The sequence below is a fragment of the Pituophis catenifer genome, unplaced genomic scaffold (assembly GCF_029215685.1).
Source record: "Pituophis catenifer annectens isolate HBS135680 unplaced genomic scaffold, rPitCat1.0.hap2 SCAF_12, whole genome shotgun sequence".
NCBI classification, from domain to species: domain Eukaryota; kingdom Metazoa; phylum Chordata; class Lepidosauria; order Squamata; family Colubridae; genus Pituophis; species Pituophis catenifer.
In genome coordinates this window covers 909599-937500 of record NW_027256892.1, presented here as the reverse complement: position 1 = coordinate 937500, position 27902 = coordinate 909599, and the positions used below count along the sequence as shown (strand labels likewise).

Here is a 27902-nt window from a genome sequence, read left to right as displayed (position 1 = left end):
AATAGTTGGAAGGGACCTTGGAGGTCTTCTAGTCCAGCCCCCTATACAAGGTAGTATAGTGACCGTCCTTGTATATTGACTGTCCACATTTACAGCGGTGACGAATAACTTTACCCCCAGTTCTTCATCTGTCACCTTTGCAAGTCTGTAAACCCAAAGGAAAGTTGAAGTCCGATCACAAGCCCAGTCATGATTTCACTTAGTGGCCACTTCGTTGCTCGTCCCACTTGTGGTTGCTAAACAAGGATTACCTGTACATTTTTACCAAAGACCTTGAATAAACCAAGCTTCTAAGACCAATCGTCGATGAATAGCATTTTCCCATACTGGTATTCCTCAACTTACAATCATTTCATGACCATCCCGAAGTTACCATAGCACTGAAAAAAGTGACTCACAGCTGATCTTTGTACTTATGACCATCAGCGCATCCGTGTGGTGACATGATCGTGATTTGGACGCTTGCCAACCGTTGCACACTTACCAGATGGTCATTTATGACTTTCCCAGCCGGCTTTCGAAAAGCAAAAATAATGGGAAAGCCGGCACGGAAAGTCTCAAGTCATGGTCACACGATGTCTCAACAAGCATGGTGATTTAATGACCATGGTTTTTTTTTTTAAAAAAAAGGATCACCACGCTGGGTGCAATCATGCGATGCCTCATTTAATGACTGTACCTCTCCATGACAAGTTTTCCCCCATCTCTATTCTGATCGTAAATTGAGGATTATCTATACCGGTAACTGGGGAACTTTCAGCTAAACCAGGGCTGTTAAACTCAACACCGGATACGGCCCAGGGGGTGCTTAGATCTGGCCTGCGGGGCCGCCCTGGAAACAGTGAAGGATTGGTCCATGGTGCCTCTGGTAGGGAAAACGGAGCTCCGTTTTTGCTGGAAGAGGGCTGCAGCAGTAGTGGGTTTCACTTACTTTCGCTACTGGTTCAGAACTGCGAGCGTGCGTGGCGCTTCTATATGTGCACAGAACTTTTTGCGCATGCACAGAGCATCCGTTATGACGTCCAGGCGGGTGGGCGGAGCCTCCCACTGCCACTGCTACCGGTTAGCCCGAACCGGGGCGAACCGGTAGAAACCCACCACTGGGCTGCAGGATGCCGTCGCAGCTGAAAACGGAGCTCGGGGGGGGACCGCACGAAGCCCTCCTGAGCTCCATTTTCACTGGCAGAGGGCTGGAGCGGGCCGTTGAGTGACATCGAGTTGGCCACGCCCACCCCGGACATGCCCCCCCCTCGAGGTCAAACACAACCCTGATGCATCCCTCAGTGAAATCGAGTTTGACACCCCTGAGCTAGGCCAAAAACGGATTCAGTTAGAATTCGGACATGATTTGATTTTTAATAAATAAACACAAGGCCCATAAAGCTTTCAAGGATTCCTCCAGCAATCAAGAAGCCCGAAGATTCCTAGGATCAACTCAGCCAAGAGGATCCCAAAGACATCAGGGTGAGTACCTCGCTCTCTCTCTCTTTTTTTTTTTTTGTCCTAGTTCCGTGACGGCGAACCTATGGCATGTGTGCCGGAAGTGGCACACAGAGCCATCTCTCTGGACATGAGAGCCGTCGCCCGTTGCTTTTCTGGGTTCTGGCGCGCCGGCCAGCTGGTCTTCACACATGTGGGAGCACCGGAAATTGGAAGAGCAGCCGCCTGGTGTGCATGCATGCGCCGGGAAGATGATCTTCCGGTTTCCGGTGCACACATGCGTACCGGCCAGCTGGTCGTTGTGTGTGCATGCAAGCCAGAAACCAGAAGACCAAGTGGCCAGTGCACATGTGTGCGCTAAAACCCAGAAGATCATCTTCCCGGCACGTGCATACGCAACGGGCAGATGCTCTTCTGGTTTCTGTCATGCCCCCGTTTCGACACTCGGTGCCGAAAAGGTTCACCAACACTGTTTTAAGCTTATTATCCCTGGGCTGGGTTGGGATACGCACCCCTCTCCTTTTCTACCCTCCTCCTCCTATAGTTGCAAAGGAGGGCAAGAATAACAAAGCGCTATAACCGTGCTGGCGAACCTTTGGCACACTTGCCACAGGTGGCATGCGTAGCCGTATCGGTGGGCACGCAAGCTCAGGGACCAGAAGTTGTCAAACGGGGTGTTTTCGGCCTCCGGAGGACCTCTGGAGAGTGGGGAAGGCTGTTTTTGCCCTCCCCAGACTCCTAGAGAGGCCCTGGAGCCAGGTGAGAAAGAAAACGGGCCTACCAGGCCATCACGTGCCAGGAGCGCGGGGGAGGGGGGTCACACACTCAGGAGCGGATAGAATTATGGGTGTGGGCGTACACGCGTGACCCCCCCGACCCCCCTCCTGGCACGCGATGGCAAAAAGGTTAGCCATCACTGCGCTATAAGAAGGGGCCTTTCCTCTCATAGTCAACAGATCCCCAGGGGAAGTGAGTTCACCCCTCTGGATTTGTATTGGGTTTGTTTAATTGGTTAGTTTACTTGTGCAACCATTTTGCAGAAATATGCACGTTCCTCGTGTGCTCTCTTTCACAGAGAGCTCTGTTTCCTTGTGGGTTAGGAAACGGTGCTGTTGTTTGTCTAATCCTTTGCGAAGAAATAGCAACAGCACTGAAGACTTATATTTCCTTTCATTTTTAAAAAGATGAAAGAAAATGTATCCAGAATGGAAAACAAAGTCCTTATTTCACACATTGGACTTAAATTTTTGCTAAATTTAAGTATTCTTCAGGTATGAGAGGTTGATAACAAGCCCCTGCATCAGGGGTGGGATTCAAAAATTTTAGCAACGGGTTCTCTGTCCTGTTGCTGGGTGGGCGTGGCCTAGTCGGCCTCCTGCACCATGGTGGCGGGGGCGTTTTTGCCCTTCCCGGGCTCCGAAGGCTTTCCTTGAGCCTCCGGGAGGATGAAAACGGCCTTCCCAGGTTCTGGAGGCCCTCTGGAAGCCAGAAACAAGCCTGTTTCCGGACTTCCCAAACTTCCGGTAGGCCTGTTTTTCATCCTCCCCAAGCCTCCGCACGCACTCTGCACTTACCTGCATCCAAAACGGGCCACATGGGGACTCCTGGGAGGGGCGGGGTGAGCGGGGCCAGCCAGGAGTAGGATTTGGGGTTCTCCGAACTGCACAGAATCTTTGCTAGAGGTTCTCACGAACCCCTACGAACCCCCAGCAGCCCTTGCATGCATTATACTATGTAATGATATAGTATTCCGTTATACTGGTATCTACCAATGGTTTCCATTCATGATGAATAGGCAGGATCATATGAACTTTCCCCATCTGGTGGACATTGAGGGTAATGGGAATTGTAGTCCGACGCCTCTAGATGGCAGTGTATTCAGTAAAATTGACTTATGTAAATCAATGAAATGTCATTTGTCTTGGCAGGTATTCAAAACATTTATTTATTTATTTATTTATTTATTTATTTATTTATTTATTTATTTATTTATTTATTTATTTATTTATTTATTTATTTATTTATTTATTTATTTATTTATTTATTTATTTATTATATTTCTATACCGCCTTTCTCCCGTAGGACTCAAGGCGGTGTACAGTCAAGAAAAATATAGATACACAAACATCATAAAATTGCTAATTAAAATTATTATTATAACATAGTTTGGCCCAATTAAATAGAACCTAAAATTAGATAACAGTTTTAAAATCATTCACACGTTTATATGTTTAGCCCCGCTTGTTGGAACATCAGGGTTTTGAGGGCACGGCGGAAAGCACGGAGATCAGGGATATTCCGTATCTCAGGGGGCAGTTCATTCCAAAGGGTTGGAGCCCCCACAGAGAAGGCCCTCCCCCTGGGAGTCGCCAGTCGGCATAATTTGACTGACGGTACCCTGAGTAGTCCCTCCCTGTGAGAACGAACTGGTCGGTGGGAGGCTATTGGTGGCAAAAGACGGTCTCGTAGGTAAAACATGAACCCTCAAACCATTTCCTTCCCTTTTGTCTCTTTTCATTTAGGGTTGCTGACCCCTTTTTGATCTCCGGTGAAATGATGAAGCCAATGTTGGGTTCCCTTACCCAAAGATGTTTTGTCCCTCCACTTTCGTACTTGATTATTTTTGCTAAGCAATTTGAAGAGTAATTCTAAAGGCACTTTGACACGGGGATTCCGTTCCAATTACGAAAAGGCCATCCAGACCTCTGTCGTCTTGCTGAGTTTGAAAAATAACTTAGTTTATTTCTGGATAGCCTGCAATGTAACCCACATTGTCAAAGCAGGGGGAAGGGAGGGAGTTATGTCCAGTTTTGAAACCGTGGAGCACTGCAGGTGGCTCATTTTCCATTCAGAAGGGTTTCCTCACCTTTAGAATTTCTCCTCAGTTCTAAGTTGCTTCTCTCCTTGATGAGTTTCCACCCATCGCTTCTTGTCCTGCCCTCAGGTGCTTTGGAGAATAATTTGACTCCCTCTTCTTTGTGGCAGTCCCTGAGACAGGGGTGAAATGTTACCAGTTCGAGGCGGTTCGCCCGAACCGGTAGTGAAAATGCTACTGGTTCGCCCAAACCGGTAGTAAAAAAATGCTTTAAAAAGTAAAAAAAAAAAAAACTTCTGACGATCGTGCGGCACAGCTGATCATCTGAACCTTTTTTAAAAAACTTTTTAAAAGCATTTTTTTACTACCCATTCAGGCAATAGGTAGTAAAAAAATGCTTTTAAAAAAAGTAAAAAAAAAGGTTCCGACAATCAGCTGTGACAATCAGCTGTGCCCCACAATCCTCGGAACTCTTTTTTTACTTTTTAAAAGCATTTTTTTACTACCTATTGGAGGGGGACGTTTTTGTTCCCAGGAGGCTTCCCTGAGGCCTGCTAGGCCAAAAACGGGGGGTGAGAGGGTGCTGCAAAAGAAAGAAAAGGAAGGAAGGAAGGAAGAAAGGAAGGAAGGAAGGAAGGAAGGAAGGAAGGAAGGAAAAGAAAGAAGGAAAGAAAGAGGAAGGAAGGAAGGAAGGAAGGAAGGAAGGAAGGAAGCAAGGAAGGAAGGAAGGAAGAAAAGAAAGAAAGAAAGAAAGAAAGAAAGAAAGAAAGAAAGAAAGAAAGAAAGAAAGAAAGAAAGAAAGAAAGAAAGAAAGAAAGAAAGAAAGAAAGAAAGAAAGAAAGAAAGAAAGAAAGAAAGAAAGAAAGAAAGAAAGAAAGAAAGAAAGAAAGAAAGAAAGAAAGAAAGAAAGAAAGGAGGGAGGGAAAAAGGAGAGGAAGGAAGGACCACAAACCAGGCACTAAATATAGCTGCAGAGGATACCTTGAAAGGGCTGGAAGGGACCTGGAGGTCATCTAATCTAACCCCCTGCTCCAGCAGGACATTGTTAAAGTGAGTTTCTGTCTTTAGACCTCCCCCAGACACATGGCTACATAGCCACGCCCACCCAGTCACATGACCCCCACCATGAGACGCCCACAGAACCGGTAGGAAAAAAATTTAGATTTCACCACTGCTCTGAGATATTGGAACACCGCTATCATGTCACCCCCTAGTCCAGTGATGGCTAACCTTTTTGCCGTCATGTCCCAAAAGTGGGGGGAGCAGGGGGGTCACACCCACACATGCCCACACCCATAATTCAGTGTGCCCCATGCCCCCCGCGCATGCGCGTGCGCCCCTCTGTGCTCCCCCCGCTTTTGGCACGCGATGGCATGGTGGGCCCAGTAGGCCCGTTTTTTGCTTTCCCCAGGCTCCAGAAGCTTTCTTGGAGCCTGGGGAGGGCGAAAATAGCCTTCCCCACCCCCCAGAGGCTCTCCGGAGGCTGGAAATGACCTATTTTCCAACTTCCAGTGGGACTGGAAGGCCCGTTCTTCGCTCTCCCCAGCCTCCAGAGCCTTTCTAGGAGCCTGGGGAGGGCAAAAAATGGCCCCCGGAGGCCCTCTGGAGGCCAGAAATAACCTGTTTCCCGTTTTCCGGTGGGCCCGGAAGGCCCAAAAATCAGCTCGCCGGCGTGCACATGTGCACCAGAGCTGAGCTAGGGCAACGCTTGCATGCCCACTGATATGGCTCTGCGTGCCACCTGTGGCACGCGTGCCATAGGTTCGCCATCACGGCCCTAGTCCTTCTTTTCATAAGACTGGACCTTTGTTCCAGGGGTGGGGTTCTACTTTCCTTTACTACCGGTTCGCAACGGGATCGTGTGTTATAGCTTCTATGCATGCGCAGATCACCTATGATGACATCCAGGGTGGTGGACAGAGCCTCCCGCCGGTTTGACTACTGGTTCTTGCGAACCGGCCCGAACCGGGGGGCAACCATCCACTGCTTTATTCCCACCTTCTGAGCTTCTGTCCCTCAAAACTGAGCCTGGATAGCTCAACAGACAGAGCTCTGTAATTTAACACCAGCTGTCTGCAATTAAAGTAAGATCGAATCCCGCCAGGCTCAAGGTCGACTCAGCCTTCCATCCTTTCTAAGGTAGGTTAAATGAGGACCCAGTTTGTGGGGGCAATAAGCTGGCTTTGTATAAATATACAAAAGTATGAAGGCTGTTGCTTAATGCACTGTAAGCCGCCCTGAGTCTCCGGAGAAGGGCGGCATATAAATCAAATTAAAAAACAAAAAAGAAAGAAAGAAAAAATCGTTCTGAGCATCAGTTCTTCCTCCTGTAAGAATTGTCAGATTTTGGGAGGAAAATAGAACAGTTTAGAAGTATTTTTTTTTACAAAGAGTTCCAGTACTTGCAGGCTGAAAGGACAACCTTTTACAGGTAGTTCTTGCTTAACAATCCTACCTGGGATGAGTAACTCCATCATACTTATCTTCACTTAATCAAGTGAAACGGTTAAGTAAAACATCACATGACCACACATAGCCACCAGTGGTGAAATCCAAATTTTTTTACTACTGGTTCTGTGGCTTGCTGGGTGTGGCAGGGGAAGAATACTGCAAAATCTCCATTCCCACCCCACTCCAGGGGAAGGATACTGCAAAATCCCCATTCCCTCCCCACTCCAGGGGAAGGATACTGCAAAATCTCCATTCCCACCCCACTCCAGGGGAAGGATACTGCAAAATCCCCATTCCTTCCCCACTCCTGGGGGAAGGATATTGCAAAATCTCCATTCCCACCCCCCTCTGGGGCCAGCCAGAGGTGGTATTTGCCGGTTCTCTGAACTGCTCAAAATTTCCGCTACTGGTTCTCCAGAACCTGTCAGAACCTGCTGGATTTCACTCCAGATAGCCACTGTGGCAAGTGGAGGTCGTATAATGGAGCAAAACTCACTTAACAAATGTCTCACTTAAGAATGGAAATTTGGGGCTCCGTTGTTGTCGTAAATCGAGGACTACCTGTAATAAGGAAAAAGATCTGTTGGCTGGTAAGGAAGTGGAGCCCACTTGTGGGAATATCGGATAGGATGGAACTCCCACTGAGCAAAACAGGAAGTGGCCCCGAAAATTCTGGGAAATTCTAAGAGGAGATGGTAAGCAAGGGATCCTATCTCACGTCTGCTAAATGAAAAATACGTTTGAAAATGCTACAAGCACCTGGTGTTTCTCTGATGATTCTCCACCAACCTGGCTGACTCACAAATTCGGAATTCAGGTAAGATCTCTCTTTACGCGACCTATTTCATCTGAAATAATATTGAGATGATTGTAAAAACTTTGGCATTTATCAGCAGGCTTCCCAGCACATTTGGAGATGAAAAGCTGTCCCAGGTTGGCTTGGTATATAATACTGCTTAAAATTGGGGTTTGCCCTTTTGTTTACGTTTTGTCTGTGTTGGCTTGTGATTCACTGGATTTGCCTATCAGTGTTTATCGTTGTCTGTGATTCACACCTGTTCCCTCTTGTCTGTGCTTCGATTTGCACACGCAGCGGAAGTGTGCAGCGTTTTGTGTTTCTCTTATGCCGTGATGTGTAATTAGAGTACTCTTTCGGAGGCTGAAATAGTACTTGGTTAGGGGTCATTTCAAGATCAAAGTCTCATCATGGGCCACGGTGATTAGTAGTAGTGAAGAGCCTAAGTCATGGAGAATCTTTTGGGCTTGAAGTGTGTTCTGTCCCCGTCTCACACACAACACACACAAACAGACAGCCGGGGGTTAAATAAACTGGCAGACAACCAATTCTTCCGATAAGACGCTTGGCAGCAACCCAGTAGCTGCTTGCCAAGAACTTTTACTCAATAAACAAAATACCCACAGTCAAGAATTGTCCAGTTCGTAAAATAAATCCAAGGCCGATAATGTTGTTTCCACAGATGCAATGTGACTTGATAGTAGTTAGTTTTGTCCATCACAGAGTCTGAATGGCCACCTCACCCCTTTTTATACCCTGTGGGGTGTGGTCCAGTGACTCAGCCTAATCTCTGGCACGCCTTTTCTTCTGTTGCGCGCGCTTATCTCTGTGACGCTGCCGAGGATCCAGCCAAGACTCATTACCCTCATCACTGTCCACCTGTGGCTGTGTGGACGTGCTTGGCCCCGGCCCTATCTCTTGCCCTTCGGCGGACACTGAAGGCATTGCCAGAGAGGAGGGTCCTGGAGAGGGAGGCCTTGCCAACTCCTCTCCTTCACTCTCAGAGTCCTCTCCTGCCGATGACACAGGCTCAGGTAATGGAGCCACAACACAGTGTTGAAAATTCAGAATATGCCTAATTTGACTCTGCTGGTGTGTGTCTCTCTCACACTCACAGATGCACACAAGAAACAATGCTTTACACATTCATTTATTTAAAACAAAATTCAGTCCAATCGTGTGTGATCTCCAGGTCCCCAGATCTTGCGTGTGATCCGCTTACCTTAAGGAAGTGTCCTCTTTCTGTTGATAGCTCTGGGTCACATAGGCTGTTCTTTCTTGAAGCAGCTTCAAAGAGAGCTGTTCTGTCATTCCCTCAGTCTCTGAAAACCACGTGAGAACCCCATTCTCACATGATTTTGGTCTGGGGCAGGGGTGAAATGCTCCCGGTTCAGACCAGATCACCCGATCCGGTAGCGATGGAGGCAGGTGGTTTGGAGAACCAGTAGCAAAAATCCCTGCCCGCCCCCCCATGCCCAGCTGAGCCGCGCAATGATCAGAGGCTTTTTCTTTTTCTTTTTAAAAGCATTTTTTCTACAACCTCTTCGGCCGAAAAAATGCTTTTAAAAGTAAAAAAAAAAAAAAAAAAAGCCTCTGATGATCCTGAGGCTCAGCTGGGATCATCAGAGGCTTTTAAAGCATTTTTTCTACAACCTCTTCAGACGAAGAGATCGGGTTGCTGTACTAAGAGTGGCCAGTTTCAAAACTGCTGGAATATTAAAGTGATTAATAGGCCTGCGATCATGTACCATCTGGGATCATGTACCACCTTAGTCCTATCTGCCAGTTGGGAACACCATTCATAATTCATCGTTTTAGTTTCTGGACTGGGACGCCTTGCACACGGTCACTCACGCCCTTGTCACCTCCCGGCTGGACTATTGTAATGCTCTCTACATGGGGCTCCCCTTGAAGAGCACTCGGAGGCTCCAACTGGTCCAGAATGCGGCCGCGCGGGTGGTTATGGGCGCAACTCGTTGTGCCCACGTGACACCCCTCCTGTGCGAGCTGCACTGGCTCCCAGTGGTCTTCCGGGTGCGATTCAAGGTGTTGGTCACCACCTTTAAAGCGCTCCATGACATAGGACCCGGGTACCTTCGAGACCAATTTCTGCCACCAATAGCCTCCCACCAGCCAGTTTGCTCCCACAGAGAGGGTCTCCTCAGGGTGCCAGGGGGAGGGCCTTCTCTGTGGGAGCCCCAACCCTGTGGAATGAACTGCCCCCAGAAATGCGTAAGATCTCCAACCTCCGGGCATTTCGCTGTGCACTCAAGACCCTGTTGTTCCGCCAGGCTGGGCTATCAACATAACAATTTTAAATTGGATTTTAAATTCCTGGGGTTTTAAATTGAGCTGAATTCATTTAATAATTTTAAATTATTTTAACTGATGTTGTCTTGTGTTTTTAATAGGCTGTACACCGCCCTGAGTCCTTCGGGAGAAGGGCGGTATAGAAATAAAATTATTATTATTAAATTATTAATTAGTTTAACAAAATGGCTTCCAAAAAGAGTCCTTGGCCCTTGATCCTCTCCTCCTGCTGTTGATTCCTAGAAAGTGAACTAGAAGTATTTGGTCTGATGCCTGGGTTGGAACTCTCAACTCTATATTCTTGAGATCCCTTCTCAAAGCTAACCTCTTGCATTTCCTCCCCAAACAAACAAACAAACAAAAAAAAGATCCCAAAATCCCCAAGCAGGATAGATCCGTTTGCTGGTCTGATGAGATGGAGTGATCTTTTCATCATCCAAGAATTCTTGGCATTTGAGGCCAAGGGTGGGGCTGCTGGGGGTTCACAGGGGTTCGGGAGAACCTCTAGCTAAGATTCTGTGGAGTTTGGAGAACTCCCAAATCCCACTCCTGGATGGCCCCACCCACCCCTCCTCTCCCCTCCTCTCCCCTCTCAGGAGTCCCAATGCGGCCTATTTTGGATGCAGGTAAGTACAGGGTGCACACGGAGGCTCGGGGAGGGTGAAAAACGGGCCTACCAGAGGGCCTCCGGAGCCTGGGGAGGCCGTTTTTGCTCTCCGGAGGCTCAAGGAAAGCCTCCAGAGCCTGGGGAGGGCAAAAACACTCTCCCCCCCCTCTGTGGTGCAGGAGGCCAACTAGGCCACGCCCACCATGGCCACATCCACCCAGCAACTGGACAGAGAACCTCTTGCTAAAATTTTTGAAGCCCAGCCCTGTTTGAGGCACATTCCTCCTGGATACCAACCGTACTCTGATCACCCGTAGCAAAGTTGCCCTCCTCAGCCAACCATCATGGCTTATGAAGATTATCCAGAAGTGTTAGAACGATGGTTTATTTTGAATCAGCTGATAAGTTCCTCTCTGGCTTCTACTAGATTTTAATACTGTTCCTCCTGGCAGTCTTTTTCCCATAACGGTATGCCAACTTCTATCTTAGCTTCTTCTTCGTTTGGCTGTTTCTGATAGCTATTGTAAGAGTATGGCCTCTTTCCTGCATGCCCCTCCAATGGATTATTTAAGAATAACTTGACTCATTTATATGAACGTTCTCTCTTATCTTTTTTTTTTTTTAATTTTTCTCCTCCTGTCTCATTTCAGAAAAGGTTCAGCCGACCAAAATGCGTCCCCCTGGCTTGAAATTCCGCCTGAAGAAGCGCACAAAAGTCTAAGAATGAACTCGGCTCCCCTTCCGTTTGTTTCTCAGGAACTCCAGAGGAACCAAAGCTCCCGTGTTCCTCCTTGCCCCCACGCACAGCGAGCACCTCCTTCTCTCTAGTTCCCCGTTCAAAGCGTGGAGCATTTACTATTGAGAGAAGGGCCACCACCACCACGTTCAACTCTCTGGCGGTGCTCCTCAAAGTCTTACTTGACTCGAACTGATAGTTATTTTTAAAATAATTAATTAATTAATTAATGCCCTGCAGCGTTTAATTTCACTGGTTTGTCATGAGACCAGCTGATTTCGTTCTGCATTTTTATCGTGTCTGTGACATTTTACTGTTGCTAAGTAAAGAAGAATGCCATGTCCTTCTCTCTGTTCTGCATCTCCTTGTTGTCGCTGTGTCTGTTTTTAAACTCTCTGTTCAGTAAGCAGGTAATGGTTATGCCCGTACTAGATCTTAAATGTGACTTCGGCTGTTCGTTGGCTAGAATTTTTGGGCCTGGTTCTCTTACTTTCTCCTCTTTTGGGTGAATGCTGATGTTGCTGTTTATAGATTTATTTCTCGATCAGGAGCCTCGTGGTTGGCTAAGCATGTGGTTTTTGTAGCTTACTTTTGCGTAGAAAAGTCCCAATTCGGGCCAGTGCAAACGCAGCAGTTACAGAGACACAGCCTATTTTGGAAATGTTTCTTTTGGAAATGACGAAGACTAAGATGAAGAGACACAAACAGTGATAAGAGAAACTCAGTTTATAGCCTTATCAGACTCAAGGGCCGGGGAGAAGGTTTAAGCTGAAGTCTCCTTGACAACTCCGTTCTTATCTGCAAATAATTTGTAAAAGGCATTGGGGAAATTCAGGCGCATAATACACATAGACTAATAAAAGAGGAAAATAGCTAATTTTATTCTGCTTAACGAATAAACTGGCTCCGTGTTTCACTGAGCTCTACTCTCCTGCTACAGAAGAGACTGCAGAGAAGGTGGTAAGAAATAGATTTTAAGAAAGAAATTCAGATAAGGGAAACTGTCTTTTTTTTTTTTTCCTTTTAATTACCGAACTGATGTGGATATATTTGAGTCGCCTGCAGTGATCTTGTGACTCAAAATAGGGCAGCTTGCTAAGCAATTGACGCTTCTTTCCTAGACAAAGACGAATGCTCGAAGGATAACGGGGGATGCCAGCATGAATGTCTCAACACTTTTGGTAGCTATGAGTGCCAGTGCCGCAGTGGCTTTGTGCTACACGACAACAAGCATGACTGCAAAGAAGGTATTACGCCTTATTTTCTGCATGAAAAGGGCTCCCACTGTGAGTCTCCAATGACTATTTGCCATAATGTTTCACTAAACTCCATATTGGGTGGGTGGGGGGGAGTTATTTGACTCAAGTTGCCTACTTATGTGGATGCTCTCCATATTCAACATGGGCACCCCTGACACAAGTAACATCGAGCTGGACATGCCCACCCTGGCCATGCCCCCACCCCCACCCTTCCTGAGGTCAAACATAACCCTGATGCGATCGCCAATGAAATCGCGTTTGACACCCTTGCTCTATAAAAACAAAAACTTTGCGAACTGCAAAAGTCCAGGCAACCAGTAAGTAGCAGCAAAGAGATAAGGGAAAAATAATTCATTGCTGTCATCTATTGGGCATTTGGAGTTTTGCAGTTCACCTTAGCCAAGAAAAAATTCTTTCCCAGCCTGGGTTTATGTTCTTCCCATCTTTTTTCTTAATAGGCTTCCCCTATTCAATTCCTCACCTTTCCCTACCCTATGCAGAAGTACAGCCTTGGGAAAAGAGGTATTGCAATGTCAATGAACCATACTTTTTTCACATATCCAACATGGTATTATTATTATTATTATTATTATTATTATTATTATTATTATTATTATTATTATTATTATTATTATTTGAATTTCTATACCGCCCTTCTCCCGAAGGACTCAGGGCGGTGATCAGAATAAGATTTCATATACATATAATAATTTTTTATATATATATATAAACAGTAAATAATAAATTGAGTCAACTTAGTGTATCTGCTAAGATCTTGGCATAGAATTTAGATGTTTATGCTAGCCCTGCTTGTTGAAACAGAAAGGTCTTCAGGGCACGTCGGAAAGTGGGATTATTCGTATTCCAGGGGGTATTTTGTTCCAAAGAGTAGGTGCCCCCACAGAGAAGGCTCTCTCCCTTGGAACTACTAGACGACATTGTTTTAATGATGGTGCTATGAGTAGGCCTACTCTGTGAGAGCATAGTGGTTGATGGGAGGTTATCGGTTGCAGCAGGTGGTCTCGTAAGTATACGGTCCTAAGCCATGGAGCACTTTAAAGGTAAGAACCAACACCTTGAAGCGCACTCGGAAGGCCACCGGAAGCCAGTGCAGCTCGCGTAGAAGAGGTGTTACATGTGTTACAATATGTTTGCATTGCATTCATTTATTTCATTTTGGTCTAGTGCAGGGGTAGCAAACTGGATTTTTTTGATGGCTTACAATATATTTAAAAAACCATTATAAAAACATTTAAAATTAAAATATTAAAACCCATTCGCACCATTCATGGCCGGATCTCACAAGATCGCAACAGCGAGATCAACAGCCCCAGGCCTGCCGGAAAAGCCAGGTCTTCACCGCTTTTCGGAAGGCCATTCCGAAATAAATAAATCACATGTCTTTGCAAGAGACGCACATAACCTATAAATCCATGTTTTTCAAACATGGCAATTTTAATATGTGTAGCTTCTATAAAATGAACAGCCACGGTGAAAGAGTGCACTCCTGTCTAACTCCTTGTAGGAGACGACCAAGCTGAGCCCGAGGGAGGGATCAAACGAGTCATCAGTCATGAGTCCCTGTGTGCCCACAAGATAATCAAGCCCAGCCCACCTTGAATCTTTACGTATACTTTTCTGATTTCCCCGATGTTTAACACTCCTTTTCCTATGGGAAATATTTTTGGTATTACTAAATTCTATAGCTTCCAGATTTCAGAAGAATCAGATCCTGGATGTACTCATTGCTTTGAAAGATGTCCAAAGTCTTTGATGATCAACAGATCAAAAGTTTTGGAAAAGCATAAAACAGAACTGGAGCTCTTTTGGATACTACCTTGCTCTTTTCATCACCCAGGAAATGTTCATATATAGCCATGCTGTTTCTTTCCATATTTATTCACAGAAGGCTATCATGATCTTTCTTGTTCCCATAGTCTTCAGTAGTGTTCAGTAGAGGTCTGTAAAGCACTGTGAAGCGGTATATAAGTCTAAGTGCTTATTGCTTATTGCTTTTGGAACTTGTCTATTTATCAACTTATTTTTTATTCTAGCTGGCTGTGATCACAAGATGACATCCATCACTGGAACCATCACCAGCCCAAACTGGCCTGATAAATACCCAAGCAAGAAGGAATGTAGCTGGGCAATAACAACTACACCAGGACACCGTATCAAACTGGTAAAGTACCAGGAAGAAGATAGTAAGATAACAAGAGACGCAAATATTAATAGATTCTGGTTTTATTCCCATAATGGAATATTATTCCATGCTGGGCATCAAAGAAACAAAAGTCTTTTCATTGACTATATGATTGATTGATTGATTGATTGATTGATTGATTCGATTTATATGCTGCCCTTCTCCGGAGACTCAGGGTGGCTTACAATGTGTTAAACTATAGCCTTCATACTTTTGAATATACCTGCTTAGTAGGGCTTTTGGCCCCCCCAAGCGGTGTTCTTTTTTATACAAAGTCAGCTTATTGCCCCCACAATCCGGGTCCTCATTTTACCTACCTCGGAAGGATGGAAGGCTGAGTCAACTTTGAGCCTGGTGAGATTCGAACTTGCAATAATTGCAGGCAGCTGGCAGCTAAGTGCTATTTAACAGCGCTTTAGTCCACTGCTCCACCAGGCTCCTAACTATAAAAGGACAGAATAAAATTATTAGGGAAGCAAGATCGTAATTTAAGTATTATCTGAACAGCGTGACTCCTTGTTAGCATCTGCGGTCCTCCCACACATGACTTCATTAATCCAGAAAACTCCTGCCCACGTGGCTTCTGCAGATTACATGATTTCAAATATGATAGTGACATCCAAATTTGCGAGGATGTCAATATGCTCTTCTTCCGGCAATCATGACAACCAGAGGCGTCATGAGATTCAATTCCCATAACAACACAGAACCAGCCAGGGAAGCATGAGGAAGTTCAAGTCCAAAGCATTCAAAGTGTACTGGGATTCCATAGCGTGAGTCACGTCTGACGTTCTTAAGGTACACAACTCAACCCAAGATGAAATTATTCTGGAAACGTAGCCAGCTATTTCATTTCACAAGTGATGTCTTGCGACACACTATGAGCAATTCAAAGTAATTCTCCATTTAACATGAGTTGCTGACAAAAGAATAGACTAGAACAGTGATGGCGAACCTATGGCAGGCGTGCCACAGGTGGCACACGGAGCCATATCTGTGGGCACGCGAGCGTTGCCCTAGCTCAGCTCCATCATGTATGTGCATGCCGGCCAGCTGATTTTCGGGCCTTCCGGGCCCACCGGAAGTCAGGAAACAGGCCGTTTCTGGCCTCCGGGAGGGGAAGCTGTTTTCGCCCTCCCCAGGCTCCAAGAAAGCCTCTGGAGCGTGGTGAGGGCGAAAAACGGGCCTACTGGGCCCACCAGTAACCTATTTGCCGTTGCGTGCCAAAACTTGACAGGGGGGAATGCAGGGGGGTCGTGCACACATGTGGGGGGTGGGTAGTGCATGGGGGAGCATTGAATTATGGGTGTGGGCACACATGACCCCCCTGTGCTCCCCCCACTTTTGGCACGCGACGGCAAAAAGTTAGCCATCACTGGACTAGAATATAGAATAGAGCTGGAAGGGAACTTGGAGGTCTTACTTACTTACTTACTTTATTTGATTTATATACCGCCCTACTCCCGAAGGACTCAGGGCGGTGAACAGCCAAACAGTAAAAATACATAGATACAAAATTTAAAAACAAAGTAAAACCGAATTAAATCATTTGGCCCAGACAGATTAAAACACCCCAATCATTTAAAAAACCGATTAAAATTTGCATAATTAAAAAGAGGGAAAAGATTAGGCCAGGCCCGCCTGGTGGAATAAAAAGGTATTGAGAGCGCGGCGGAAGGTGCGCAGATCCGGGATCCTCCGTATCTCCGGGGGGAGCTCGTTCCAGATAGTAGGTGCCCCCACAGAGAAGGCTCTCCCCCTAGGGGCCGCCAGTCGACATTGTTTGGCCGACGGCACCCAGAGGAGCCCCTCTCTATGAGAGCGTACCGGCCGGTGGGAGGCTATTGGTGGTAGTAGGCGGTCCCGTAGATAACAAGTTCCTGAGCCATGGAGCGCTTTAAAGGTGGTAACCAAAACCTTGAAGCGCACCCGGAAGACCACCGGGAGCCAGTGCAGCTCGCACAGGAGAGGTGTTACATGGGAACACCTTACATGAGGTCTTCTAGTCCAACCCAAGTAGGACCCTATACCATTTCAGACAAGTGGTTGTCCAGCCTCTTTTCAAAAGCCTCCAGTGACGAAGCACCATCAACTTCTGGTGGCAAGCTGTTCCACTGGTTAATTGTTCTCACTGTTGGCAAGTTTCTCCTTAAATTCTGAGTTGCTTGTCGCCTTGATTCGTTTCCATCCATTGTTTCTTGTCTTGCCTTCTGGTGCTTTGGAAAATAAGCTGACTCCCTGTTCTTTGAGGCAGCCCCTCAAATACTGGAATACTACTCCCCTAGTCCTTCTTTTCCCTAGACAAGCCATACCCAATTCCCGCAACCGTTCCTCATATGTTTTAACCTCCAGGCTCTTAATCGTCTTAGTTGCTCTTTTCTGCATTTTTTTCCCTCCAGTTTCAACATCTTTTTTATAATGTGGTGACCAAAATGAAGTATTCCAGGTGTGGTCTCACGAAAATTTTAGAAAACCAGTACTAATATCTCTGTGGAGATTCTCTGTCATTCAAGTCATAGTTTTGCCCCTTTTCAAGAGGCAACTGGACTTTCTTGATTTTTCTTTGAAGACATTTGAAGAAGAGAAGTAAAACAACTTCAAAGAAAACCCAGAAAGTCCAGTTGCCTCATGAAAAAGCACCTTTGGGACCAGTACTAATATGTCATGAAACCCTAACTCTATGTTCTAGCCCAGCTATGGACCCCAAAGAACGCAGCACACACGAACTCTACACAAAGCTTATTTACTCAAAATAATTTAGTCTTTATCATTCAAAGGCTGTTAATGCACAGCCTACCAGAATTCTACGATAAGGTAATCACAGTCTTACTAGAGTTGGCAGAAAGCCCAGAAGCAGTTTTGCAGACACGAAAGAGAATGAACTAAAGTTGTTCTCTACAGCTTGTTGCAAGTGGAGTTCCTTCTTAAATAGGCTAAGGGAGTGGCCAATTAGCCCCAAGCCTTACTCTCGAGGAAACTTCCTCCTGAGACGCCACTCCTGCCTTTTGGGCGCTCTGCGCACCCATGCATTGAGAAGAGGCTCCTCCTCTTCATCCTCTTCACTTAAAGGAGCTTCTGGAGCTTCTAAATGCCCTGGCTGAATCCCTGCCTCTAGCACCACATCTTCTCCAGCCTCCTCACTGTCTGACTCGAGTGCCAGCTGCACAGGCTGCACCAGTCTCCTCGTTGTTGGAATCAGCTACAATCTGCACAGGCCGCTGACGGGCCACAACACTCTATGGCTCTGTTTATGCAATCAAGGATCGTATTAGCTTTTTTTTTTTTTTGGCTGCTGCCGCACAGTGCTGTCACATATTTAATTGATCATCCAGTAGGACTCCAAGATCTCTCTCACAGTTACTATTTTTGAGCCAGGCAGGTTTCACCCAAAATCTATATTTGTACGTTTGGTTTTTCCTGCCTAAATGTAAAACCTTAGTTTTCTCTACGTTGAGTTTCATTTTGTTGGATAGGGTCAAAAGTTCTGTACATGTAATGTATCTAGAGACGGGTTGCACATTATGTTACTACCGATTCAACGCACGTGTGCATGCTTGCTTCATGTGCGCGACAGGAGTGGATTCTACTTACCTTACTTACTACCGGTTCGCAGTAGGGCTGCGTGCTCTTCTGCGCATGCGCAGAAGCGTTTTGATGACGTCGGAGTCGGTGGGTGGAGCCTCCCACCGGTTTTACTACCGGTTATATAGAACTGGTGCGAACCGGGGGCAACCCACCACTCGCGCCCGGTTCACACTCGTGCCTGCCTTCCACAATGCACCCAGCTTTCCACGCATGCATTTTGCTTGCATGTGTGCCTTCCGCATTTGCGCCCAGCCTCAAAAACGTCCCTAAATAGGACGACATAGATTTTCACTACCGGTTCGGGCAAATTGTTCCAAACCTGCTAAATACCACCTCTGAATGTCTCTCTCTCTCTCTCTCTTTTTTCTTTTTTTAACTGCAATTCTTTTTCAGACCTTCAGAGAGCTGGATATCGAACTCCACCAGGAATGCACATATGATCACGTAGAGGTTTACAACGGAAAAGATGCAAAAGCTTCCGTTCTGGGACGATTTTGTGGATCGAAAGAACCGGATCCTATCATCTCTACTAGCAACAGGATGTTCCTCAGATTTTTTTCAGACAACTCTATTCAAAAGAAAGGCTTCGAGGCAGCCTATACATCAGGTAACCCTCAGGGCTGGCTCGTTACTATATTTTGGCAGTACTCCACCAGAATAGTAGTGAGGAAAAGGCTTCTAAAGCGGATAGAGGCTTCCAATGTTGCCATCATCACAGCTTAAAGTTGTTGGTAGATCAAGACTACCACTCTTCAGCCTTCCCCATAATAAATGCATATATGTTTGGGGAGCCCTTTTGAGTTACGGTATTTTTCGGAGTATAAGACGCACCTTTTCCCCCCAAAAAAAGAGGATGAAAATCTGGGTGCGTCTTATACTCCGAATGTAGCCCTGCCCAGCTTCTCAAACAGAGGTTTCAGAGGCTGAAAAAAGCATTAGAAACAGAGCTTCAGGAAAAAAAGCCCCCAAACAGAGCTTCAGAAAAAAAGCCTCAGAAACAGAGCTTCAGAAAAAAAGCCTTAGAAACAAAGCTTCAGAAAAAAAGCCTCAGAAACAGAGCTTCAGAAAAAAAAAGCCCCCAAACAGAGCTTCAGAAAAAAAGCTTCAGAAATAGAGCTTCAGAAAAAAAGCCGCCAAACAGAGCTTCAGAAAAAAAGCTTCAGAAACAGAGTTTCAGAAAGAAAGCCGCCAAACAGAGCTTCAGAAAAAAAGCATCAGAAACAGAACTTCAGAGGCTTTTTTTCTGAAGCTCTGTTTCAGAGGCTTTCAGAAGCAGAAAAAAAGTTCTTTCTGAAATGGAGTTCCAGAAGTTTCAGAGGCAGAAAAAAAAGCAAAAATACGCAAGGCACACAGCTCACAACCAAGGAACCTGTTGCTAAAATTAACCTCTGGGAACAGCTGATTGGGGGTATTCCGGGAGGCCGATCCACCCGCCAATCAGCTTTTTTCTTATTTTCCTCCCCAAAAACTAAGGCACGTTTTATACTCCGAAAAATACGGTATTACATTACATTTTAAGAAGATGTTAAATGTTGCATTCTTCGCTTTCCACTACTCCACTACTTCTAATAATTTTTTTCCCAATTAGGAAAAATCTAGAACTTCTAGCTAGCAAGACTCATCTGTTGCACTGCATGGACATTAGAACGAGACCGTCTTCTTCCTTGGTGTCTAAACTTCTGTCCCTTCCCTCTAATCCAATTCTGGATTAAACTAAGATTCCTAATTTATGTTTTGAGTATTTTGTTCTTTCCAGAATGTGGGGGCCAGATGCGAGCTGAGGTAAAAACCAAGGATCTCTATTCCCACGCGCAATTTGGAGACAACAATTATCCCGGGGGTTCAGACTGCGAATGGGTGATTGTGGCGGAGGAAGGCTATGGGGTTGAACTCATCTTCCAAACCTTTGAGATTGAAGAAGAGGCTGACTGTGGCTATGACTACATGGAACTGTTTGATGGCTACGATGGAACAGCTCCACGTCTTGGACGCTATTGTGGCTCTGGGGTAAGATATTGTGCATTGCGTAGTTTTCTCCCCATACTTTTGCTTTACCCATAGCACATGTGACAACATTCCTCTGGTCTTTGGAGAAATGGGAGCAGAATACATGAAAATATTACGTCCTGGTGTAATTCACTAGGATGAATTGGTGACACACAACATCTCTCGGTGGTTGGAATTATGTTTTCTGCAAAAATTGTTGATGGTCAACAATGTTATTTTTAAAATGTGAAATCTCATAGGTAGCATGGAAGATTGGTACCATGTTTCCCCGAAAATAAGACTATCATGTGGTTTGAAAACAGAGGCAATATATTCAAGATACTGTACTTCCGTTGTTATGGAATTCATTTCTGGAACAACGGAGCTTCCATGTTTGTGTCTTTTGACTTAGTAGACAGAAGATTCCCAGCTGCGATTTGTAAGGTCTGTCCACGTAGATGTGACCTTGTACGTCTTGTGGAAGTTCTTTAACAAGTCCTTTTAATTCCTTTTTTACGTCTTTCTATGAAATCAGGGTATAAAATGATATTCTGGAGACTTAAGACGCATCCTGTTGTAGGTGATTGGTTCATGATAACAGAATTTTGTTCCTGGGGTTTTGTAAACCTCTAGAGCAGAGATCTTCAAACTTGGCAGCTTTAAGACTTGTGGACTTCAACTCCCAGAATTCTCCAGCCAGCTATGCTGGCTTTACAGTTCTCTCTAAGCGGTTTACAGAGTCAGCATCTGGCCCCCAATAATCTGGGTCCTCATTTTACCAACCTCGGAAGGATGGAAGGCTGAGTCAACTTTGAGCCGGTCACGATCGAACTTCCTGGCTGTGGGCAGAGTTAGCCTCCAATACAGCACTTTAACCACTGCGCCGTCTTCCTTCCTTCCTTCCTTCCTTCCTTCCTTCCTTCTCCTTGTTTTCCTTCCTTCCTTCCTTCTCCTTGTTTTCCTTCCTTCCTTCCTTCCTTCCTCCCCAAGCAATAACACTTAGATTTATATACCACTTCACAGTGCTTTACAGCAGGGGTGGGTTCTACTTACCTTTACTGCCGGTTCTCAATGGGGTTCCGCGCACATGCGCAGAAGCTTCCTGATGATGTCGGGGTCAGTGGGCGGAGCCTCCTGCCGGTTTTACTACTGGTTCTATAGAACCGGTCTGAACCGGGGGCAACCCACCACTGCTTTACAGCTCTCTCTAAGCTGTTTACAGAATCAGCTTATTGCCCCTAACAATCTGGGCCCTCGTTTTACCAACCTCGGAAGGATGGAAGACTGAGTCAACCTTGAGCCGGTGAGACTTGAACTGGTGGCAGTCGGCTGTCAGCAGAATTAGCCTGCAATATTGCATTCTAGCCATTGCACCATCACGGCTCTAGGAGATGTAATGAAGGAAGTCTGGGAAGCACTGGAAAAAAAAAAAGAGAATTTTTGTAGCTCAGGGTTGAAATCAGGGGTGGGCTTCAAAAATTTTAACAAGGGGTTCTCTGCCTGGTTGCTGGGTGGCCGTGGCCATGGTGACCGTGGCCTAGTCAGCCTCCTGCACCATGGTGGGGGGGGGAGCGTTTTTGCCCTCCCCGGGCTCCGGAGGCTTTCTTTGAACCTCCGGGAGGGCAAAAATGGCCTCCCCAAGCTCCGGAGGCCCTCTGGAGGCCGGAAATGGGCCTGTTTCCAGCCTTCCTGAACTTCCGGTAGGCCCGTTTTTCGCCATCCCCAAGCCTCCGCATACGCCCTGCACTTACCTGCATCCAAAACGGGCCATGAGGGGACTCCTGGGAGTGGCGGGGTGGGTGGGGCCAATCAGGAGTGGGATTTGGTTGCACAGAATCTTAGCTAGAGGTTCTCCCGAACCCCTGCGAACCCCCAGCAATCCACCCCTGTCCTACTGCTATTTTTTTGGTACTTAAAAGGTCCTTAAAAGGACCGTGGGATTGTGTGTGAAGCCAGGAGATCCTCGCGAATGTCTGGCTACCAGTCCATCTGTTACTCATTTAGCACCACCCAGGAGGCACGTGTGGCTTAAGGGTTGCCACGGACATGAGTAACTTTGCCTCCCACCCCTGCCCTGCATGCATTATACTGTAATGACATATATCTCTCTCTGTATTCCATTATACTGGTATCTACTAGTGGTATCCAGTCATGATGAAAATGCAGGATCATATCTCCCACACCCCTGCGAACCCCCAGCAGCCCATCCCTCGTTGAAATAAGGGGTCCTTGGGGTCCAAGGCGTTCCAAGGACCTCTTCAAAAAGATGATAAAGACTTTGAGTCATCCTGGCGTACACAAGTTATTGTCAGGTTTCGATGCTATCTCAAAATAAATGAACTTCCAAACTGCCAATCTTTAAGGAAATTTTCTCTTTATTCGAGCACAGCAACCGGATCCTGACTCTTTGCAGTCAATACTGACCTTTGCCCCCCAACCCCTCCCTTTCCGATCCCCAATTCTCTGCTTCTCATTGGCTATCTTCCAAGTCACTTTCCTGATCCCTTCTTCGTCAGATCACAGGAATGTCTCCCCACTCTCCCATCTCCAAGGAGACAGAATCTTCAAAGGGATTTAGCAGGCAAAAGTTCAGGCTTCATCCTCCCTTTTCTATGTCAGTGCTGAGACGCTGACAGTTATCTCACCCATCATCTTAAACCTTTTTTCTCCATCTTCTCCATTTTTTTTGCTAGCCTCCGGAAGAGGTCTACTCCGCTGGGGACTCCGTGATGGTCAGATTTCACTCAGATGACACCATCAACAAGAAGGGCTTCCATCTACGGTACACCAGCACCAAATTCCAGGACACGCTGCACACACGGAAGTGATCTCCCAGGTTCCCCAAACCCCCTTCAAGTGAGAACAGCCTTCCCTTACTTGAGGGACAGGTTCCCACCGTTTGCAAAAAAAAAAAGAAAAAGAAAAAGAAAAGAAAATGGAGAAAATTCACATAAACTGGAAGGAGAAATACACAGTACACCTCAGAGTGCAAAACACTCTCACAGAAATAAAGGTGCTGTCAGCTGCTCGGGGCCTACGTGGACTAGGCTCAGGGTTATTGGGGGACCCTTTGATTTTAGTTTTTTTTTTGAACGTCCATTCCTGTGCCTCTTTTCTTTTTTTTTGACCGGAGTATCTCCAGGATTAACCACTTTGCAGCTTCCATCTGAGTTTCTGATGGTTTATGACAGAGCTGTCCAAACGTGGCCATTTTATGATCTGTGGACTTCAACTCCCAGAATTCCCCAGCCAGCCATGCTGGCTGGGGAATTCTGGGAGTTGAAGTCCATAGGTCTTAAAGTGGCTAGTTTCGACACCCCTGGTGTATGGTTTAAAATAAAGCCAGTGTTTTCCTTTACAAATTCCATAAAGCGAGTTTACCGGCAGAGATGTCGGCCAATACAAATACATAGTGGAGAGGCTACCGGGCTGGCGGAAGCTGTGTCTGTCGTAATGATGTAATAAATACGCTTTCTTGTACTCCTAAACAGATGCCCATCGGCCTCTTTCCATCTTTACCATTTGTACCATTTTTTTTTAAAAAAAAATTCTTTCATCTCCAAGAAAAAAAAAAAATATGTAACTTGAAAAATGTCTTGCTCCTTCCTTCACTAACTTCTTTTTTTAAATTAAAATTTGAATTGAAACAAAAAGCATAACGTTGCATTTCCGCTTGTCCTGTCTATAAAAAAAGAACAAGGGATGAAGGCAGAGAGAGCAAATCTGTTATTTCTGTGGAGTGAATCTTTCTGTTCTTGGGTTTCTGTTTTCTGAGATGCTTTCACGTCCTTAGAGCTATTGATGGGTAGATTTTATCCTTAATAGATCTTGAGGGAAGAGTGAAGAAATGATACAAAAACAATAGCTTCCTTTGAGACATATAGCAATAGCACTTTATATACCGCTTCACAGTGCTTTACCGCTCTCTCTAAGCGGTTTACAGAGTCAGCCTCTTGCCCCCAACAATCAGGGTCCTCATTTTACCCACCTTGGAAGGATGGAAAGCTGAGTCAACCTTGAGCCGGTTAGAGTAGAGTAGAGTAGAGTAGAGTAGAGTAGAGTAGAGTAGTAGAGTAGAGAGTAGAGTAGAGTAGAGTGGAGTAAAGAAGAGTAGAGTAGAGAAGAGTAGAGTAGAGAGTAGAGTAGTAGAGTAGAGTAGAGTAGAGTAGAGTAGAGTAGAGTAGAGTGTAGAGCAGAGTAGAGCAAGCAGAACAACAGAACAGAACAGAACAGAACAGAACAGAATAGAAATCAAACTGCAGGCAGCCGGCAGTCAGCAAAATTAGCCTGCAAATACTGCATTCTAACCACTGCACCACCATGGCTCACTATATTCCTAATATCATGGTGACTTGGTTTCATTCCAATTAATTTCAGTGCTCACATGTCTGCCATATAGTCATCAAGCAATATCAACTTGGGTTGTAATTGTGGATTCATATACAAAACAGCTGCCATTTTTTTTTACTTGTCTCCACTGAAATTTGACCCAAATTTTTATGAATCATATTTTACCAGTATAATTACAACTGGTCGCTTACTGACCAAAGTTAGGATGGACCTCCCAAAAGCGCCTTACGATCGGTTCTGAAGGTATAACATATGCCCGTCCCTCCGCCAGAATCATCTGACTGCATTTTGTCACTAGGCAACCAGCCCATATCTTGCCCGTTGTCACACGACCAGTTTGCTCAATGACCGCAATCTCAGCACTTTCAGTTCCAGTCATTAAGTGATCTCACAGGTTGTTAAGCAGACAAGGTTCTAGGTAAGGAGTACCAGGTGCCTCAGGGTCGGGGTGGAGATACTGGGAGATCTCGTGCAGGCTGTAGGTGAGTCTCTCTCTCTCTCTCTCTCTCTCTCTTCTCAGGAGTTGAAAATCCACCCTGCCAAAATCTCGGGTGGGATTCAGCTGGTTTGGACAGGTTCACGCAAACCGGATGTTAGTTTTAATCTGGTTCGCTGAACCAGTAGTTGCAAGGACTGGCTGACCCCGTTCACCCTGCCCTGCCCCTCCCAGGAGTCTCCACACAGCCCATTTTGTATGCCAGGTAAGTGCAGCGCCCACGCGGAGGCTCTGGGAGGGCAAATAACAGGCCTCCCGGAAGTCTGGAAACAGGCCCGTTTCTGGCCTCCGGAGCCCAGGGGAGGCTGATTTTGCCCTCCCAGAGGCTCAAGGAAAGCCCACGGAGCCTGGGGAGGGCAAAAAACGAGCCTACTGGAAGTCTGGAAATGGGCTCATTTTCGGCCTCCGGAGGGTCTCCAGAGCCCGGGGGAGGCCGTTTCCCCTCCTCCCAGAGGCTCAAGAAAAGCCTCCAGAGCCTGGGGAGGGCGAAAACACCTCCCCCCCACCTGCTATGATGCAGGAGGCTGAGTAAGCCACGCCCACCATAGCCACGCCCACCCGGCAGAGAACTGGCTGCTAAAAATTTCGAATCCCACCCCTGAAAAATCTAAGCAGAATTTTCAGCACCTGAGTGGGGAAACAGGGTGAATCTTTTTCAGCCAGTGCCCAGGAGACCAGAGGTCTCTTTCTTGTCTCCTGGAAGCGGTCAAAAAAAGGTCCATCTCCAAATCCAAATCAAGAGCCTTGATAGTACAGTGGTTTAGTGCACCCTGTCATTAACACAGCTGCCTGCAATTTTTGCTGGTTCGAATCTCTCCAAGGCTCAAAGTTGACTCAGCCTTCCATCCTTTCTAAGGTAGGTGAAATGAGGACCCAGTTTGTGGGGGCAATAAGCTGACTTTGTATAAAATATACAAAAGAATGAAGGCTATTGCTTAACGCATTGTAAGCCGCCCTGAGTCTCCGGAGAAGGGCGGCATATAAATCAAATTAAAAAAAAAATCCAAACAGGATTTTCATCCATGGAGGATTTACAAGAGGCGTTTGTTTCATTTCTGGGGCCGGTTGCAGAAGGCTGGCTGATTTTCTATGGAAGCTCAACAAGAGAAGATTGAACCTGGCGATCACACAATCACAGGGTGCTTGGCAACAGATTGTAAGTGCAAACTGGTTGCCAAGCATCCAGATTGCAATCACAAACCAGGAAGGGGCTGAAACAGCTGTAATTTCAGGCCTGGGGTGTTTTAGCCCCTTTGTTTAGTGCCCCTGCCACTGTTAATTTCAGAAGGTCACTGAAAGAATGCCCATTAAATGAGGATTACACGTATAGCAGTGGCGTTCTATAAACACGATATCATGTATCTGGGTTTTGCCAATGAGAATAGAAGGGTGTATTAAAACATCAAGTAGCCTTGATAGTACAGTGGTCTAAGCACCCTGTTATTAACACAGCTGCCTGCAATTTACTGCTGGTTCGAATCTCTCCAAGGCTCAAGGTTGACTCAGCCTTCCATCCTTTCTAAGGTAGGTGAAATGAGGACCCAGTTTGTGGGGGCAATAAGCTGACTTTGTATAAATATACAAAAAGGATGAAGGCTATTGCTTAACACATTGTAAGCCGCCCTGAGTCTCTGGAGAAGGGCGGCATATAAATCAAATAAAAAAAAAAAGTAGATTGTTTCCAAGATTTCAGAGGGACAATATTAAGTGCCATTTTCAAACATGACTAACTACAGAGTGGTTGTAGGAAATGCTTTTATGTAAGGTTTCCACTGATGGATGTGATACCATGGAAAGAAACTAGCCACAATCACATCATCCATCTCTGGTTTAGAATAGCAGTATTTTCTGAACCTACTGGTGTCAGAACCTGCTGAATTTCACCCCTGCCCCAAGGGCTCTCTGTCATTGCAAAGTTCAAGAAGAAGAATAAGAATAATTTTATTTCTATACCGCCCTTCTCCCGAAGGACTCAGGGCGGTGTACAGCCTATTAAAAACACAAGACAACATCAGTTAAAATAATTTAAAATTATTAAATGAATTCGGCTCAATTTAAAACCCCAGAAATTTAAAATACCCCAATTTAAAATTATTATGTTGATAGCCCGGCCTGGCGGGTCTTGAATGCACAACGAAATACCCGGAGGTCGGAGATCTTACGCACTTCCGGGGGCAGTTCATTCCACAGGGCTGGGGCTCCCACAGAGAAGTCCCTCCCCCTGGGTGTCGCCAGCCGACATAACTTGGTCGATGGCACCCTGAGGAGACCCTCTCTGTGGGAGCGAACTGGCCGGTCGGAGGCTATTGGTGGCAGAAATCGGTCTTGAAGATACCCGGGTCCTATACCATAGAGCGCTTTAAAGGTGGTGACCAACACCTTGAATCGCACCCGGAAGACCACTGGGAGCCAGTGCAGCTCGCGCAGGAGGGGTGTCACGTGGGCACAATGAGTTGCGCCCATAACCACCCGCGCGGCTGCATTCTGGACCAGCTGGAGCCTCCGAGTGCTCTTCAAGGGGAGCCCCATGTAGAGAGCATTACAGTAGTCCAGCCGGGAGATGACAAGGGCGTGAGTGATCGTGCGCAACTGTGGCTCCATTAATTCTATCCCTCTGTTAATGCAGCCTAGAACGGCACTGGCTTTTTTTTAGAGCCTCTCTGTCCAAGGGATCTGCAGAACAATGTTAATTTCCACTCATTATACTGGGAACTATTTCCTACAACCTTTACATCACTACTAGGAATTTGAAATCTCAAATATGTGTAATGTGGAAGGCTCTAACCACTAACTCCTAGGGCACAGTACATGACATCTACAGGGTATTATCCAAATCTCAGGAACAGGTGTTTCAGCATGCTTTGGGGC

The 27902-nt window shown here is 46.1% G+C and overlaps 1 protein-coding gene across 2 annotated transcripts in view; it reads left to right on the top strand.

The window, feature by feature from the left end:
- The window catches only part of BMP1 (bone morphogenetic protein 1), a 178710-nt gene extending 154915 nt beyond the window's left edge, over positions 1–23795 (top strand). The window contains exons 16-20 of one of the 2 annotated variants that reach the window (XM_070952211.1): positions 12277–12402; positions 14469–14596; positions 18596–18809; positions 19959–20209; positions 22882–23795. In XM_070952211.1, the coding sequence (XP_070808312.1) occupies positions 12277–12402; positions 14469–14596; positions 18596–18809; positions 19959–20209; positions 22882–23016 (854 nt within the window). In that variant the 3' untranslated portion in view covers positions 23017–23795. Of the gene's footprint in view, positions 1–11069; positions 11449–12276; positions 12403–14468; positions 14597–18595; positions 18810–19958; positions 20210–22881 lie in introns of those variants that run through there. The other variant, XM_070952212.1, reaches the window with a different exon arrangement.
- The last annotated feature ends 4107 nt before the right edge of the window (positions 23796–27902 follow it).